This window comes from Elgaria multicarinata, chromosome 5 (genome assembly GCF_023053635.1).
Source record: "Elgaria multicarinata webbii isolate HBS135686 ecotype San Diego chromosome 5, rElgMul1.1.pri, whole genome shotgun sequence".
Taxonomy (NCBI): Eukaryota; Metazoa; Chordata; class Lepidosauria; order Squamata; family Anguidae; genus Elgaria; species Elgaria multicarinata.
In genome coordinates, this window is record NC_086175.1 from 41,451,523 (window position 1) to 41,468,534 (window position 17,012).

The window sequence follows — 17,012 nt, forward strand, 5'->3', positions numbered from 1 at the left end:
GTGCTGGGAACTAGCATCGGTGCTTCTCATAATCTAGTATCAAGAGTTGCCGATACTGTTGTCCTGAAACAGATCATGTTGGCTAGTACTAGTAAACAGAATGATCTGTTTCAGGACAACAGTATCAACAGGTCTTGATATTGGATTACGAGAAGCACCAATGCTGGTTACCAGCACTGGGAGAAAAGCCCCATTCCTGAAGGGAACACCACTAAATCCACTAAAGAAGAATAATTAAGAACAGCCAGCAGAGAAAGGAAGGAGTGACTCTTTTCCACTCCCTTCTTACTCGTGTTAGATATTGGCAGTAGCCCCTAGACAGTAGCTATGGAAGGAATTCTTGCATAAAGAGGGTGGAGAAAGAAAACATCTTCTTAAAATTTGGATATTTGAATACGAAATATTCCCCAGCCTCTGCAGAGTCAAAAGACAGGGAGGGGTAGTTTCTTGCTGCTGCTGCTTTTTAAGCCAGAAAAATCATCTACCAAAATTTGGGTTAAGCAGCCTCCCAAAGGGCAAATGCCACTTGTTCTGCAGGAGATCAAATAGTCTGGAGTTCCTTAGCTGAAAACTCTGCAGTGCAGGGGTAAACAATGTGGTGCCCACACATTTGCGGGTTCAAAGGAGTTGCTTTGTGTGTTGGGGCTCAGACCTCTGCCTTATACTCTCTACATTTGGGGCAGATGCATTCATTGCTCATGTTAAGAAATTAAGTATTGGAACTCTGCCACTTTTAGCAACATACAACCACAACCCAAATAGTATCTCAAGGAATTCTGTGAGAGGTTTACAGTTGCCTCACCCGTTGTCACAAGCTGCACCATGTCAAGATGCTGCCACTTCAACTAATTGCATGTGGTTTGGAGCTGAACATGGGCAAGGCCTGCAGCTAAGAAGTTCCTGGGTTATGGCTGCATGTTAGGGCAACAGAACTGACTAGGAGGACGACTTTGATTGCAACTCATGAACAGCAAGTTATGCTTTTGAATGTGGGTAATGGGAGGTTTCTCTACTTTTTTGTTCATTTGTATTTTTAAGAACTATTTGGGGAGTTAAAACTTTGGATAGTGAAGTACAAACCTTTGATTCAGTAGTCTAAGGGCCAGTAAAGATGCAAAGTGGCTAACTTCTTAATTCTGATTAAGAGATCAGGAGTAAACCACAGGATTAGGGCCCTTTCTACACCTAAGGATTATCCCAGGAAAATGGCGGGATCGTCCCTGCCTGCTCACAGGATCCCCTGTGTGTCATTTGGATGATCCCGGGACGATCTCAGGAAAAAAGGCAGGTGTAGAAACGGCCTTTGTCTCTCCCCATCCTGGAGTGAATTCACCATTACTATCTGCCTTAACTGACATTACTTGTGGTTAAGGCTAACCAGGTCTAGCCAGATCTACACCAAGCAGGATATAACACTTTGAAAACAGTTTGAAAGCAGTATATGGAGTGTGCCTTGGGGCCAAACAGTTGTCAAAACCATTATAAACTGTTATAAAATAGTAGTGTATGATCCTGCCCTGGTTAATTGGGAACCTGATTAACCTTAACCATGATGAATGTCAGAACTGATGCATCCCTTAATCACAGATAACAAAAGAAAGGGGAACTGAGTCCGATTTAAAAAGCACACATGCAGTCCTGCAGCCTGCTCTTAATCATTTTACTACAGTTAACGAGATTGGCCCCATTTTGACTGTACTGACCCTAAATGAAAATCATAATGTTAGATCTAGAGTATAGATAAGTGGGTTTGAGTATACAGTTAAATCTTGAATTCAGTGGAACCTTATGATGCCTAAAGTGAGCAAATGTGCTGAATTAAATCTTTCAAATCTACAGGAGTAGGAATTTGAACAAATATTTAGCGTGGAATCTCTGTCAGCTCATTTGTGGTCCAGTACTTAGAGAAGCCAGCAACACACAGTTAATTTGGACACTTGACATATCCTTTGCAGGCACAGGTAAGGGCAAAAGAAGGCATCATGTACAAAAATGCAGCCAGTAGAAACATATTTCAACACACTAAAATCATAAACTTAAAAGAAGAAGAAAACAAAGACCATTGTCAGCAGCTGAAAAATCAACTTCTCACCATAGCATTCTACTGTTCAATATATCCTCCAAACTAACAACTCACAGCAAAAACCTGGCAGAAATAAAATAAAATAAAATAAAATAAAATAGAAAGGCATTTTAGAAAACATCACCATGCAGCTTGAGCCTCAAACAGGGTGTTGCGCTTCCTGGATCTCTGCTCTGTTTTAAGGGTATGGTAATGTGCCAGTATACTACAAAAGTGTTCCCAAGAGCACCACAAACCATGAAGGGGAAGCTCTTAGCTACACTGTTTATCCATCTTCTGAGCAGTAGCAACAATATTGATCTCCTCAACACTCTTGTTGGAATACAATTAAATTTAAATAGAGGTAAACTGTATTCCTGTGGATGGCTGAATATAGGGGTCATTACTTTTGCTCAGAAGGCAAGTAGCAGGGCATTTTAGGCCAGGCCTCACACTCTTAAAGGCTGGACTGCTTCTCTTCCCTCACCCCCAAACTAGCTTGAATCAAACAGGGAACACAGAATACCATCGACCCATTGATTTGGCTGATTAGTACGTCATTAATATGATTCATGTGCCATAAACATATATGGCACTTTACAGAAGGGGTGAAGAATGTGGGCCTGGAGAGCTTTTCCAAAGTTCTCCAGGCCTACATTTTAGTAGTGTGCTGGGTTGAAGGCAAAAGGAGTGTAGCAAAAGCAAACAGAGACAAAGGGGCCAAAAACATATTTTTGCTTAAAGCTCTGTCTTCCAGGAACTAAGGCTTAAGAGAGACATTTCAAACTTTTTAGAGTGTGTGTGTGTGTGGGGGGGGGAAACTGCACAAACACTGGGAAACCACCAGTCAGTGTTGGGGGGTGGGGGAAGGGGCAAGGCCAGGGGAAGGGGGCATGGCCATCTGAAGAACCTGGCTACCTGGATTTGGCCCCCTGGGCCTGAGGTTTTGCACTCGTGCTTTGCAGGGTAACATAAGCCACAACAACAGAAAGTAGTTCTTGGTCTCAAGAGCTTACAATGTAAGTGGCATCAGTGGGAAACACAAGGAGAAGAGATGCAAGGATAACAAGGGATGAATGCAAGTCCGTCCACACTCCACTCTGTCCAGACCCTCTGGAAGCACATCAGTTACCACCAATCATGTAGCACAGTGCTAACAATGCCACACTCCTTACCATACAATCTCCACCAATCATCTGGGTGCCAAAAAGTTCAATTCCACTTTCATCACTAGGTTACAGACCAAGTGTTACGGGATGCAACTAACTGCTCTCCAATAATCACCATACATGGTGCAAACCAGACACCCAGACAAGCGTGAGGTAATCAAGAAATCAAGCACATGCACATAAAGAATGGAAGTGCTGTTTTAAAATGAATTCCTCGCCAAATGCCTGGATGCAGATATCTCGTCTGGACTAAGGCTTCACTACTCAAGGCATGCTTTTTTTCAAGTCCCAAGTAAACAAACTGCTGCTTAAAATGAAAATATTCAGAACTTCATTCCTGCATTTATAACAACAGTGGCTGAAGTTAATTACGAGCATGGCTCGGTTTTCACAGTGTATTTGGCATTTCTACTATGCAAGAACATCCTTCACAACTACTCTGGCTGTTTCCTAGCTCCTTCCCAGCGTAATGACCAGACTGGCTGTGACACAGCAATTCTAATTTCACTACACAACAGATTCATACAAATTCCTTTAAAATCTGCTATACCACCAAAAATGGAGTCTCACGCATCTCCTTCTGAGACAGTTCCTGCACAGATTGGAAAACAGTCTCTCAAATATGCGGGTGCCATCTGTTACCAATTAGATTGTTTTATTATTGGCTTCCTTTTGGCTATGTCTAGCCACAAGTCCATTATTTACCTATTCTCCAGTGTTGCATACCACAACTCAACAAGGACCAGCCAGCCTTTCATATCTGACTTCCAATTTTACACATTTCTATTTGGGGATGTTTCAGAGTCAAAGCCTCTGTTTTTTTCATCCTTCCCATTAGGCAAGCAACTCTCAGTGCTGTGACACTGTGTTTTATAAAAAGTGACACCAGTCCTAATTTCAGGAAAGAGTTTAAGCAAGACCCAATTCAGAGAGAGAGAGAGAGAGAGAGAGAGCAGTGAAGACTATAGAGTCCTGATGGGACTGTACATTCTCAGATATGCATGGGCTACATATTTGAACACCTTCCTCATTAAAATCTCCTTGTGTACACAAAGCTAGTCTATCAGGTAGAAGGTATTTAGCCCAGCCTTCTCCTTGATGTGCTAACTTTGCATGTTCAGGGAACTTTTGCCATGGGTTCAAACATGCAATCTCCATCTATAAATATCCAACTTGGCTCACTACTATGAGGACTCTTGCTTTGCATTGCTCAACACCTGAATCAATTTCAAGTGATAACATGGCCAACGAAGACATTCAACTAATATTACATGGCCTCTCCCCAACACACCCAAAGGTAGCACTTTGAGAATTACAAATCACAAGAAAACAGCTGCTCATATAGAAATATGCCAATTATAAAGGATCAAAAGATTAATTAATTGGGTCAATACCTGGGTGGTGCACTGGATTTAATTTTGTTAGTTTGGCAATTTGTGCAGGCCTGCCGTATCTCCATGACATGATGTTTCAATACCATGACTCTCCTTATTACGGCAGCATTCCCCAACCCTCCAGACATGTAAAGACTACAACTCCATCCCTAGCCAACATGAGCAGATGTTTCCCCTCCGCAAACACAATTTCTGCAATTCCAAGCAAGCAGCAAATAAAAAAAGAGGGTCATCAACTACTGGCTGGGCCACCATACATGGCTAGTGGGCGCCATTCCATTGGTGGGTCACAACTTCTGTAGGCCTATGTTACAGTCACCTTTTTCATACTGATTAATTGAGGGAAACCATCTTGTGGTGTAGAGGCCCACATCCCCTCAGGGGTGATTTGTTGAGGGCCGCATGGTAGCAGTGGGCAGAGCTGAAGCAAGCAGTGGGCAGGCCAAAGCCAAAGATGGGTGGAGTCTCTGTGTGTGTGTCATCCCCTTCTCTCTCTTTCTCACTCATTCTGACAGATTCTTTTCTCTCTCCCTCCCTGTCCACCCAATGGGCTGTTAGAAAGGGGAGAGATCACAACTTGTAGAGGGAATTTGAAATTACATCAAGTGATGAATGAAATAGGCTGAGGGCCATCCCTGATAATTGATCTTTCAAAGGAGGGAAACAGAAGCAAGATTGGATAGTGCAGATGACAGCCATTTCTAAACTTCTAATTTACAGTCAAAACATGCCTAGTGGTGACGGTAAATGCCAGATTTACTCCATACAAGAAAACAGGCAGTACAGAGCCGGAAGCATCTGCCAGTAGTGAAGTAGGCATTTCAGAATGCTGGCTCAAGCTGCCAAAGGGCGCACTGAATCACTGTATCCCATGCTCTGGCTCATTAACCTTTACTATTCCTTCCTAGGACTGTTTCAATTGTACGCCATCATTACAAAGCCACTGTATTCAATCTGTAGAAGCTTCATGCCACCAGACTTTATATAATACTGCCTTCTTTTTAGGTTTTCTTGCACCACTTTCAGCAAATTTCCTTTCTGCAAGTTCCTGAAAAGGAGCTTTTTATTCTACCAAACTCATTACTTTACAGTGGTTGTATGATTATTTATTAGCTGTTTACTGGGGCAGCTGGAGGGGCGGTGATGGTACTACTATTCTTTGCCAGCTCAAAGCAGTGAAAATATCAACCATTATCAAAACAGATTACTAATAAAACCATAACTGGCATTAAACAAATAGCTAATCGTGATGTGATGGTGGCAGCACATTAGTTGTTCATTTGTTTGCCTCGTTCATGTATAAAATAGAGTGGAGGGAGTTTAATTTTAACCACAAAAGGGTGTGCTGAATCTTCGTCCATTTCTTTGCCTTCCTTTTCCTCTGAAGTTTTAAAGCTCCTTTTTACTCCAGCCCATCTTTTGTAGCAGAAGTTATCTGGGCTGGAAGTAAACTGACTGGGGGGTGACAGAACATGGAAAAGGGTTGGGGGTTTAGCTTCTCTCTCTGATCCCTTTTGAAGATAGAATTGGAGCTTACCCCCTTCCCTACATGTGAACAGAATGAACATGGGTGCTGCTGTCATGTTTAGTTTAGTGTCAGACAACCTTACTTCCCCTTGACCAAATAAATTTGTTCTCTTTAGCTCAGCAAGGCTGAGCTTTGACGTTCTTCTCCAAGAACAAGATCACCAAAACAACAACAACACCCCTCACTGAGGAGGAGTCTACACCAGCCATTTATTGCAGGATTTTATCTCAGTCATCACTAATGGGGCATGACTGCTTTTGTCATGGTTTTTCTGGCTCTCTTGCTTCTAAGCTGAAGAACGTTTGCAGTGTGCCCCTCACTTTGCAAGGAAGCTGCTGTTTGCCACGAGTTCCGGGCTCAGCAAACAGCCAATCAGCTGTGAGGGACATGTGCATGGGTATCGGAGGTGTGCGGAAGTGGACCTGTCCACCATTGTCACCATGTTTTGGATGGGTACTGGTGAGTGTCACTGCCGAGTGTTTTTTTTAATACAAATATATACCTGCACAGGAGTGCATATTCGATGGAGTTCCTAACCCCCCTATGTGTTGCTGCGCATGTGCGCTCATGTGCTTTGCTCACGAGTCATTAAAAGAAAAATCTCTGCCCGGCAGCCACATCATCTGCCCAGCACCACCCACTTCTGCCGATCCATATGCGCAAGCAGCGTTACAGGGCACAGGTGCTCCCGCAACTTCACTCCTGAAACTGTGCTGTGTGCCCTGTGAGTCCCGATTGCAGAAGCGGGGAGATGCTGGGAGTTGTATGACTTTTTTTCTGTTTAAACATACATAGGATTGCACTTTTAAATAGATATTTTTTAAAATTGTGAGGTCTTAATATAATCTTGGAACACAGGGGTGGGCAGCCTTTGTTTTTCTGTTGAGGGTCTCCATCTCCCTGTTGGTAATCTGTCAGGGGACTGCATGTTGTTGTTGAGGGTCTGAAGCCAGCCGTGGGCAGAGCCAGAGCCAAAAAGGGACTGGTCACCCCCTTTTCTCTTTCTGCCACCCTCTTTTCTCTCTCTCCCTTTCTTCTTACCTAGTGGAGTGACACAGAAAGACAGATGGCTCTTGCCAGAGATCTGGGCTGATTACATGCAGAACAGTTTTGAAATTTGGCTGAGGGCTGCAGGTTGCCCACCCCTGTTCTAAAAACCTGATGAAAGTTAACCATCTCTGGGGGACATAATTCAACACAGAGTTAGGCTGCAACCCTACACACATACAGCCACACACCAGGGAGAAAGTTCCATTGAACTCTATGGGACTTCTTTTTAAGTAAACATGCATTTCACTGAACGTGATGAACTTAAGTGCACTTTATGTTCAATTTGTGATCACAAAGCCTGATCAAAGTAAGGTTGTACTTTGCCTTTGTTTAACAGAAAGGGGTAAGGTGTTCCAGGGCTGGGAAGTAGCCACTAAGAACACACCTTTGTATCTTTGACCACACCTTGACCAAGAAGCCACTACTGGTTGATACTACAGGTTATGAGGGTCCAGAGGCAAGGAGGCAGATCTAGGGTTTGGTAGGTCAGAATTAGAACCTTGGGTTGTGTCCAGGAGGCCACAATCAAGGAAAAATGTGCTCTGTGCTTTAAAGAAATAATAATAATAATAATAATAATAATAATAATAATAATAATAATAATAAGCCTCACCATCAATCCATTTACAACGTACTAATCCAGGAGCAGGTGTACGTGACAATGGCAACAATGGGAACTGAAGGTTCAGCCAGCATAGATGGTATTTTAGATCCCATCCATGTGTCTGGAATTTCCTTGCTCAAACCACAAGCCTAGAGCATCCGTGGTTATTCTTTTCTTTGCAAGAACAGATGTTATGGGAAAGTATCCTGACCACATGGCATCTGCAAAAAATGACATGGTGCTTAAGATCCTCGGAATACTGGAATCCAGAAAAGATGCAGAATGTGTATACAAACCTCCAGCTTCTTCCTAAAGTGTGAAAAAGTAGGTTTGCCATAGCCACTTATGGAAAAATATTTAGGAAATAAGGACAACCAGGTCAAGTTTTCCTGTTCTGAAAGTGTGGCTACACCATTCATTGCATTTGCCATGGCCCAGAGGTGTTTCCTGCAACAAACATGAAGTTTGAATGGCAGTCACATGCCTTAAACTCCGTTTGTACAAGTGCTTAGGAGCTCTGATTGGACCATGCTTCTTAATGGCATGTAGTTGTCATTACCATTACTCTCCCCTACGAGGGAAGGTTACATCAACTGGGATTGTTTAGCTTGGAAAAAAAGGAGGCTAAGGGGAGACATGATAGAAGTGTACAAAATTATGCATGGTATGAAGAATGTGGATAGGGAGACATTTTTCTCCTTCTCTCAAAATACTAAAACCCAGGGTCATCCCATGAAGCTGATTGGTGGGAGATCCAGGACAAATAAAAGGAAGTACTTCATCACACAGCGCATAGTTAAATTATGGAACTCACTACCACAAGATGTAGTGATGGCCCCCAATTTGGATGGCTTCAAAGTGGGGTTGGATACATTCCTGGAGGTGAAAGCTATCAATGGCTACTAGCCCTGATGGTTGTGTGCTATGTCCAGTATCCGAGGCAGTAAGCCTGTGTGCACCAGTTGTTGGGGAACATGGGTAGCAGGGTGCTGTTGCACCATGTCCTGCTTGTTCATCTCTGGCCGATGGCTGCTTGGCCACTGTGTGAACAGAGTGCTGGACTAGATGGACCCTTGGTCTGATCCAGCATCAGGGCACTTCTTATGTTCTTACCACTTTTACATGTGGTCTACAGGAAACACCAATGCCACTGACAATGTGCCTACAGCAAACAGGATTTCTACATAAGAAAATGGCATGGGTACCATTTGCCAGAAGTCCCAGGTTTGGGGGTGGGGGTGGGGGCAAAAGGGTGGCCTTATTTTGAAAGAGAAACAGCCCACAAACTCTGTTAAATCTCACGCGCTTTGGAACATTCCACAGAATAGATAGCAGAGTTTTACATGAAAGCCCTTTGTGAAATGTTAATCTCATTTGCAACGCCACTCAGAAAAATCCAACCAAGAAGAGGCGCCATTATCCAGTAGACTTGTAAATAGCTGCTCGCATCAATAAGAACTGCCTCCAGCCAGGGAATGTTTGAACAAAAGTTGGTTCTTTCATTTTCTCATAGGCTGCACTGCAGCAGTATATCATAGTTACACTGGGTCAGGTGGGCTGATCAGAGGTTTTGTGGACTAGTAATGTTTGTGGAGTTATTTGCAAGGTTCCTATACAATGATGTGTTTGCTACACAGACAGCACATCCATGTACGACATTTGCATGCACATGTGCTGTGAAATAGCGGTGTACAGTTGTCATAGGTGAACTTGCATGCTTTTCCCCGTGTAGAAGTACAATATCAATGAAGGAAATGTATCCTGTAGTCCTATCTTTGGTGGACTTGTAAAAAAGCCAAAGCACTCTGTATACAAAAACACTCTTGAATTCAAAAAAATTCTCAAGACTAACATACAAATGAAACAGGAGCCTTCCTTCTGGGACTAATGGATAAACAGCTGAAAGAGAAGGGGGAACTTTATTTCTATATATGACAACGGCAGCGAGAACGTTGTATGCACAAAAATGGGAGAATGAAACACCAACAACGAATGAATAGATGTTGAAGATGCTGGAGTTGGTGGAGATGGCAAAACTCACATCGATAATGAGAGAAATGTCCACATCCACGTTTATATCTGAATGGAAACCTCTGATAGCATTTTTGCAAGAAACTGAGAGAAACGATGTATTTGTCTGTGGAGATATAGTTAAGATAGAAGATTGTAAGCCTATGCGGCAGGGTCTTGCGATTTACTGTCTTACTCTGTACAGCACCATGTACATTGATGGTGCTATATAAATAAATAAATAATAATAATAATAATAATACAAGTTTAGGTGTCCATTTAAGGGCTGTTCGTGTGTTTGTGCGGGAGAGATACAAACACGTATTTGAGAAAATGTGCATCATTGAGATAGATTTGCCATGAGAGCAACAGCTAACTACAGCGCCCTGTAAAGTGTGCAGTTGTTCACAAATTCTGGTTTACAGTGGTGTAATGCATGGAATGGCCTTGAGTCAGATGTCAACCTTTTTAAAAATCACTTTGGAAACCACTTCTCTCTCTCAGTCCCTGTTCAGACAACACACTAAACCATGATGGTTAAGGGTTTTGAGGTAAACATTATGGCTTAGCATATCGTGTAAACCATGATGTAGCTTGTCCTGTAAACCATTCCTAACCATGGTAGCTACATAACCATGGTTTAAACATGCTCACCATGGCTTAGCGTCTGAACAGCCCTGCCCTCTCTCTCTCTCTCTCTCTCTCTCTCACACACACACACACACACACACACACACACACACCAGTGTTTGCAATCTATGGCAATTCAGAGGAGGAAAAGAAAACCAAACTGCCTTGCCTTACTTTCTTTTCAGGACCTGTTCACTCTGAACTCCTTATTCCAGACTACTCTGGCTGGGGGATTATGGGAGTTGTGATCCAACACATCCGGAGTTTAGGGTAGGCTGCCTTATTCACTTCCACTTCAGAGTTTTCCTCATGTGACAGACCTGAAGCTTCAGCTATGAATGCAAGAGTTGCCAACAACAACACTACGCTCTCGGCCTGTCTGCAACTGCTCTAATACCTGGAGGCATCTTCTGTTGTTTTGGCAGCCACAGACTAACCCGGCTACCCCGCTGGATAGCCTCGCCAAGAAGTTTGCCAGTCCAAGTTGGCAACATCCTCTGTGATTCCGCGCGTGCACGTGCAAACGCCTCCCCCCCTTTCAGATGCCCCAACTCCAGGGCCGCTTCTTTCCCAAGCAGCCCCGTTCTCCTCCCCCCACCTCGAGTTCCCATTCTTAAATCCGCCCGCCCGGCCAGCCAGCCAGCCGCCACCGCCACCTCGGCGCGCCCTCTGGAGCAACTTCACTCCGCCTTGCGCTTGCGTTCGGTGCTGCAGGAGGGTGCGGTGGGCTCATCCCCCTCTTGCTCCTTCCGCTTGGGTGGGGACGGGAGGGGAGGGAAGAGCGGCTCGTAGGGAAGTTACTTGGGGCGATTCTCCCGGGGGGAAGACAGGGTATGGCTCCCGGAGATGGACCGTCCCGCCCCGGTCGCCGGAGCACATGGGGCAGACCCAGAGCGGGGTGAACCCGGGAAGGAGCGGGGGCGGACATCCGCCGAGTCCCCGCAATGAATGGGAAGAATCGGGGCGCTGTCAGCTGCCTCGGGGGGCGGCTTACCTGTTGGTCATGCCGGCGGCCGCGATCCCCAACATCGCGAAGGCAAAGGGGCAGGGACGTCCCTGCGCTTCCCGCCCTGGAGCAGCCTCGGAAAAGCGCGCAACTTTCCTTCCCTCGCTCGCTCGCTGGCTCGCTCACGGGCTGTCTTCTCCAGGCGAATTCGGCGCAGCAGCAGCAGCTGCAGGCGGGGCCGCCCCCGCAAGGCAACACAGGAAGGCAGAGACGGGGGAAGAGGGAGGGAGGGAGCGAGCGAGCGAGGCGGCGGCAATGGCGCGTCAGCGTCCAAACCAGCCTTGCTCCGGCCCCCTCCGCCGTCTCCTCCCGCGGGCAAAGAAAGGGAGGGGATGAGGTGTTCACCAGGGTGTCTCGCTCGCTCACAGGCAGGCTGCTCTCAAGTTCTTTCCCTTCTCAAAGCCACGTTTCTTCCCTAGGGATTCTTCCTTGTGGAGTACGCATCCCACACGATGGCTAACTTCTGACCTGGCGGAAGCCACGGTGATTAATAACTCGCGAAAAGAGCGCCCCGGAATGGTGGGAATGTGCCCCCCCCCCCAAGTTTGGGCTGGCGCTGAGCTGGGGCCAGAGGTGGGGGTGGTGCCCAGTTTCCCCATCCAACTGTCTTTGCCTGTTGTTGACCCACTTTTCTGTGGGCCCTCAGCACCGTCTCGGGCCCCTTGCCTCACAGACACCCTTTTCTAAACTGGTTTGTTTCCATTGTTAGGCCTCATCTACACCAAGCAGGATATTCCACTATGAAAGTGGTATATAAAAGGCAGGAGCCACACTACTGCTTTATAGTGATATTGAAGTGCACTGCAGGATCTACACTACTGCTTAATAGTAGAACTGAAGTGCTGACAACTGTTGGGGCCCATGACACAATTACACCAAGCAGGATATAGCACTATGAAAGTGATATGAAAGTGTTATGTGGTATGTGTCATGGGCCCCAAAAGTTGTCAGTGCACTTCAATACCACTATAAAGCAGTAGTGTGGCTGCTGCCTTTTATATACCGATTTCATACCACTTTCATAGTGGAATATCTGCTTGGGGTAGATGAGCCCAGAGTCTAAAGTCTCATTCATTTCAATGACTTTACCTTAAGTTGGACTGACAATGGATAGAATTCTCTGCTTTCTGATATTCAGTCCTTTTCTCTTGTATATTCTGCTTGTGGCCATTGATTTTTCCGTTCCTTGGAGAATGTGGCCCTTTCTTTCCCAGACCCTACGCTACCTCTCAGTTGTGTTAGCCTGGATAGCCACACATTCATTCTTGACCTAAGTAGGTCCTTTTCCTTAATGCAGGGATGGGGAATCTGTGGCCTTCCAGATGTTGGGCTGCAGTTCACTATTGACAGTGCTAGCAGAACAAACATCTGGAAGACCACACACTTCTCCATCCCTGCCTTAGTGTGAGGCATGTTGGTTGGTAGGGATGCAAATAGGTTTGAGGTGAGGATTGGAGCAATGGCTCCTGGTCTTAAAAGTGGGAAAGAAATGTTAGGGTGCAATCCTATGCATGTTTAAGCAGAAAAATGTCCTACAACTCCTAGCATTCCCCAGCCAACCATACTGGCTGGGGAAGGCTGGGAGGTGTAGGACTTTTTTCCGGCTTCAACATGCACAGGATTGCACCCTTAATTACTTGTCCAATTCTAAGGGGGAAGTAAAAGTGTTTTTTCTTCATCTCCATCTCTCTCAGGTGAAAAGTTGCTGTTTCTCCATATCTAGTCATTTTACTTTCCCCTCCCTTCTCAACTTTCAGATAGTACCACCCATGTCCACATCAACATGTACAGTTTCCAACATATGTAATTGCAGCAAAATACTTGTTCGTGCAGCTGTCCCATCTGATGATCTGAGATGACATGTTATTTTGTACATGGAAGTGCTTTTCATAAAGGCTGCCTTCATAGCAAGGTACATAGAAATATGTCACCATATTTCCACAGTCATTTAGAAAGTATTAAGAGATGGTAATCACATTGCTTAAAAATTGCAACCTCAAATGAAACCAAATCTGCTGCTATTCAATCTCAGCACATATAAAAGCAGTAACATACTAGTACAACATATATTTGCATAATTATTTGTTCATTTCATTTCTATACTGCCCTGTTACTGACACGTTCTGTGAATTTTACAACAATATATACAATTTGTATATATTGATTCTAAATATTCATATTCTGCTTTATTTGAGTCATTAATACTGCAAGATATTTTGCTTAAGATAATGGATAATAAATAGCAAGACTGTGTTGATAATGTAGCTACTAATGCCACCCGAGATTTATCCGCTTGAGTAGGTAGCCAGGCCTGTGTGATGCTTTTTTCATTCTTGTTCATACAATCTTTTGGTGAAATAGCATTAGAGGTCTTCCAGAGAACCAACATGTGTCTGAACTTCCTTTCAGTTGAGGCCAATAGAGCAATACCCACCTAACACGAGATGAGGGCACAGGAAGAAAATAGATGTAATGTCAGTGGACAGTGTGTTATCCAGCAGAGCAGTGACAAAACCTGCAGACTTCTGAGTTCAAAGAATTTAAGAAAAACGAGGTTCATGAAAGGGCTGGTTGGGAATTATGGGAGTTGTATTCCAATACATCTGGAGGGCACCAAGTTGGGGAAGGCTGACTGAGTGAATTAAAACATTTCCCTGTCTATGGGTATGGGACTGCTTTCAGTCCTGCATTATGCAAACCGGACCATCAGCATTACACAGACAGTATAATTTCCTATCAGGATCTCAATCCAGTCTCTGGGAGATGCAAACACATAGAGCGTCTGCACCGCACTGCAAGCTCAGCCATGCAATTCTGTGCAATGGGTACTGTGGTGAGAGTCCTCTGTGCCTTCTAGTAGTGCGTGCATAAGCTGGGCCGGGCCGGGCCTGAGCATTCAGCTAATGCATGCTCAGAGTGCATGCAAGATTCAACTAAAGCCGAGGCACTGCTTAGGAAGTAAATCACATATAACTGAGCGAGCAGCGGGTTTGATGATGCAGCTTTTACCTGCAGCTTTGGACTCATCAGGTAGTTTGGTACTGCAATGTCCTACAACTGCATAGTATTTGCTGGATGTGGGATGGCTACTACTCGGTACAGCCCAGCTTTCTGAAATGCAGTCTGGTATGTTCACAGCCCTCAGAGGGGTCTGAGGCATGCCCACCCCCATCATGGAATGCTCCTTTCCCTTTTGGGCTGTACTGGCACAAGGTTTGTGGCACACAGTCTCTCTCATATATATCCTTTTACTGTGAATTTAATAGAACAGAACAGAAAACAAATCGTGAAATAAAAGAACAAAAATTACATGCATAGGAATGTCAATTTTTTTCATTAAATACACCATTCATAAAAAGAAAAAAAGGAGAGTTATGCATAGTTTTCAAGAAAAGCAGACCAAATATCCATGTATTTATCCACTCAAAAGTGGCAGCTATACACCACCTGTTCAAATGTTGATAGCTTTAAGTCCTCAGCCAATTGCATTATGGGAGGTGGCACACAGTCGTATAATCTATTCTTTCTACTCCTTCCACGTCAGTGATGCTATTTCCTCTGAGGAAAGAAACATTTTTAGCCAGAGATCCTACAGCAGCCTTCCCCAGCACGAGTCCATCCAGGTGTTTTCGAATTTCTACCATCCCCAAATATTGGCCATGCTGGCTGATGTTCATGGGCGTTGTAGTCCAAAACATTTAGGGGAACCAAAGTTGGGGAAGGTTGCCAAAAAACAAAATGTGCAGAATGTTTTGATCAGCTATTTTTGCATTGACAAAATATAAAGGCTTTAGTGCTATTCTGTTTACTCGTTTGATATTCAAGGCTCCTGAAAGACTACCGAGAGTAGATTTTAACACATACTACTGAGATATAGATGCTGGTAAAGCTTGCTGAGTTCAAGTCTGATATGAACTCCATCAGGTCATAACATATCCAAATAGAGAGGATCAGTAACAGCCAAAGCAAAATCCTAGAACAGAAATGTTTCTTGCGAAAACTGCTTGGGACAACTTTTCTAAATGGGCCCAGGATGTTTTTAAATCAAGAAGCATTATACATTTGCCCAGAGAAAGAGCTTCCTCGAAGTACGTTGGAAACTATATCTATTATGGAGCTGTCCTCTTGTTTTGGTCATAACAATTGCCCTCAAATAGGCAAGAATTAGGAGGGTCTCAATTCTTTGTCAGCTTGGATTAAAATCCAATCCGGAGAAAAACAAAAAATCGCAGGTTTTCTGCTGCAGTGTTTCTTTTGGAGAAAATGAAGTCACAATACTGTCACATAATCTGCCACTCCTACAGTAGCAAAATACTCCTTGATTTTAATTGTTCTTGAACATATGGAGAATCATCAGTGTATTTGGTATTTTTCTGGTTTCTGCACAACATTAAAGCATGAAAATAATATTCAACGAGGCCTTCAGAGAATTAGCCATACATTTTGATATTTCATTATCCACATTTAGTACACATGTTATATTGTATTTGTAGCAACTAATTTCTTTGGGAACATTCATCAGTGAGCTCCCGAAAATAGCTTCCATAAAAGCTCTGCATTGTAGAATGATTTATTATCCTGTGCTGTACAAAAATAGGTTGCCTTTAGTATATTGACAGAATTATCTTACTGATCTGTTTGACTTCCTTTTTGATTCTTTGCCAAGGTTCTGTCTGATCCTTATTAGAGACCTGCTTTATGTATTTGATTACAGCCAGTTGGCTTGGGAAGAAATAGCCAGAAGAGATGCCATTTACCATGCCATCCTTTGAGATCTATGCATTTAAAGTACCTAGCATTTACCCTGAAAACAGAATCTTCAAGGGTAGTCTGGTAATTAACTATTCTTCTGTGTTCTTGCTCAGCTGTGCTTGCATTACACAACAAATTGTTTTAAATATTAGATTAGCATCTCTCAAACAACAAAAATTAATCTCTTCTAGTGTTGACTGATCATGGGCTCATCTTTATGTAGAGCACAGCAAATTTCTTGTTTTCAAAAATGTTGTTGTGCCAATATAGTACTTTAGCTTTAGGAATATTTATTCAAGGCAGAAAGTATAGGAGACAAAAATCAATGCTACACAGTTAAGCAATTATGGCAGCTCCTAATGTTCCAGTGTATTTTTGGTGGGAATCCAAGAAAAAAGATCAACTACATGGCCCACATAAAGCTCACCAGAGCAGAAGATACCAAGATATGCTTCATAATCCCACCTTTGTCTTGAATCTACTACTCAGTTGTTATTGTCCATTTTTATTCACTCAGTATTTTAACACTTAATTTTAACTTAAATTTAAATTTTACTGTTTTAACTCTATTTTAATCTTATATCAATTTTGCTGCGTGGTTTTATCCTGGTTGTGCTTTTTATACTGTGCTTTTAACCTGTTGGTTGTTTTATCATGGTTTTAATTTTTGTGAACCACCCAGAGAGCTTCGGCTATTGGGCGGTATAAAAATGTAATAAATAAATAAATAAATAAATCGCTCTTGTCCTTTTACTGGCTGACACCCAGTGATTTTAACTATAGAATGCTACCACTTTCCTTCTCAAC

General features: G+C 43.6%; 1 protein-coding gene across 1 annotated transcript in view; it reads right to left on the minus strand.

Moving 5' to 3' along the window:
* Positions 1-11,547, minus strand: part of LIMS1 (LIM zinc finger domain containing 1) — an 80,477-nt gene extending 68,930 nt beyond the window's left edge. Inside the window, exon 1 of the mRNA XM_063126205.1 lies at positions 11,442-11,547. Coding sequence (XP_062982275.1) covers positions 11,442-11,476 — 35 coding nt within the window. The 5' untranslated portion in view covers positions 11,477-11,547. The remainder of the gene's footprint in view (positions 1-11,441) is intronic.
* Positions 11,548-17,012: the final 5,465 nt, after the last annotated feature.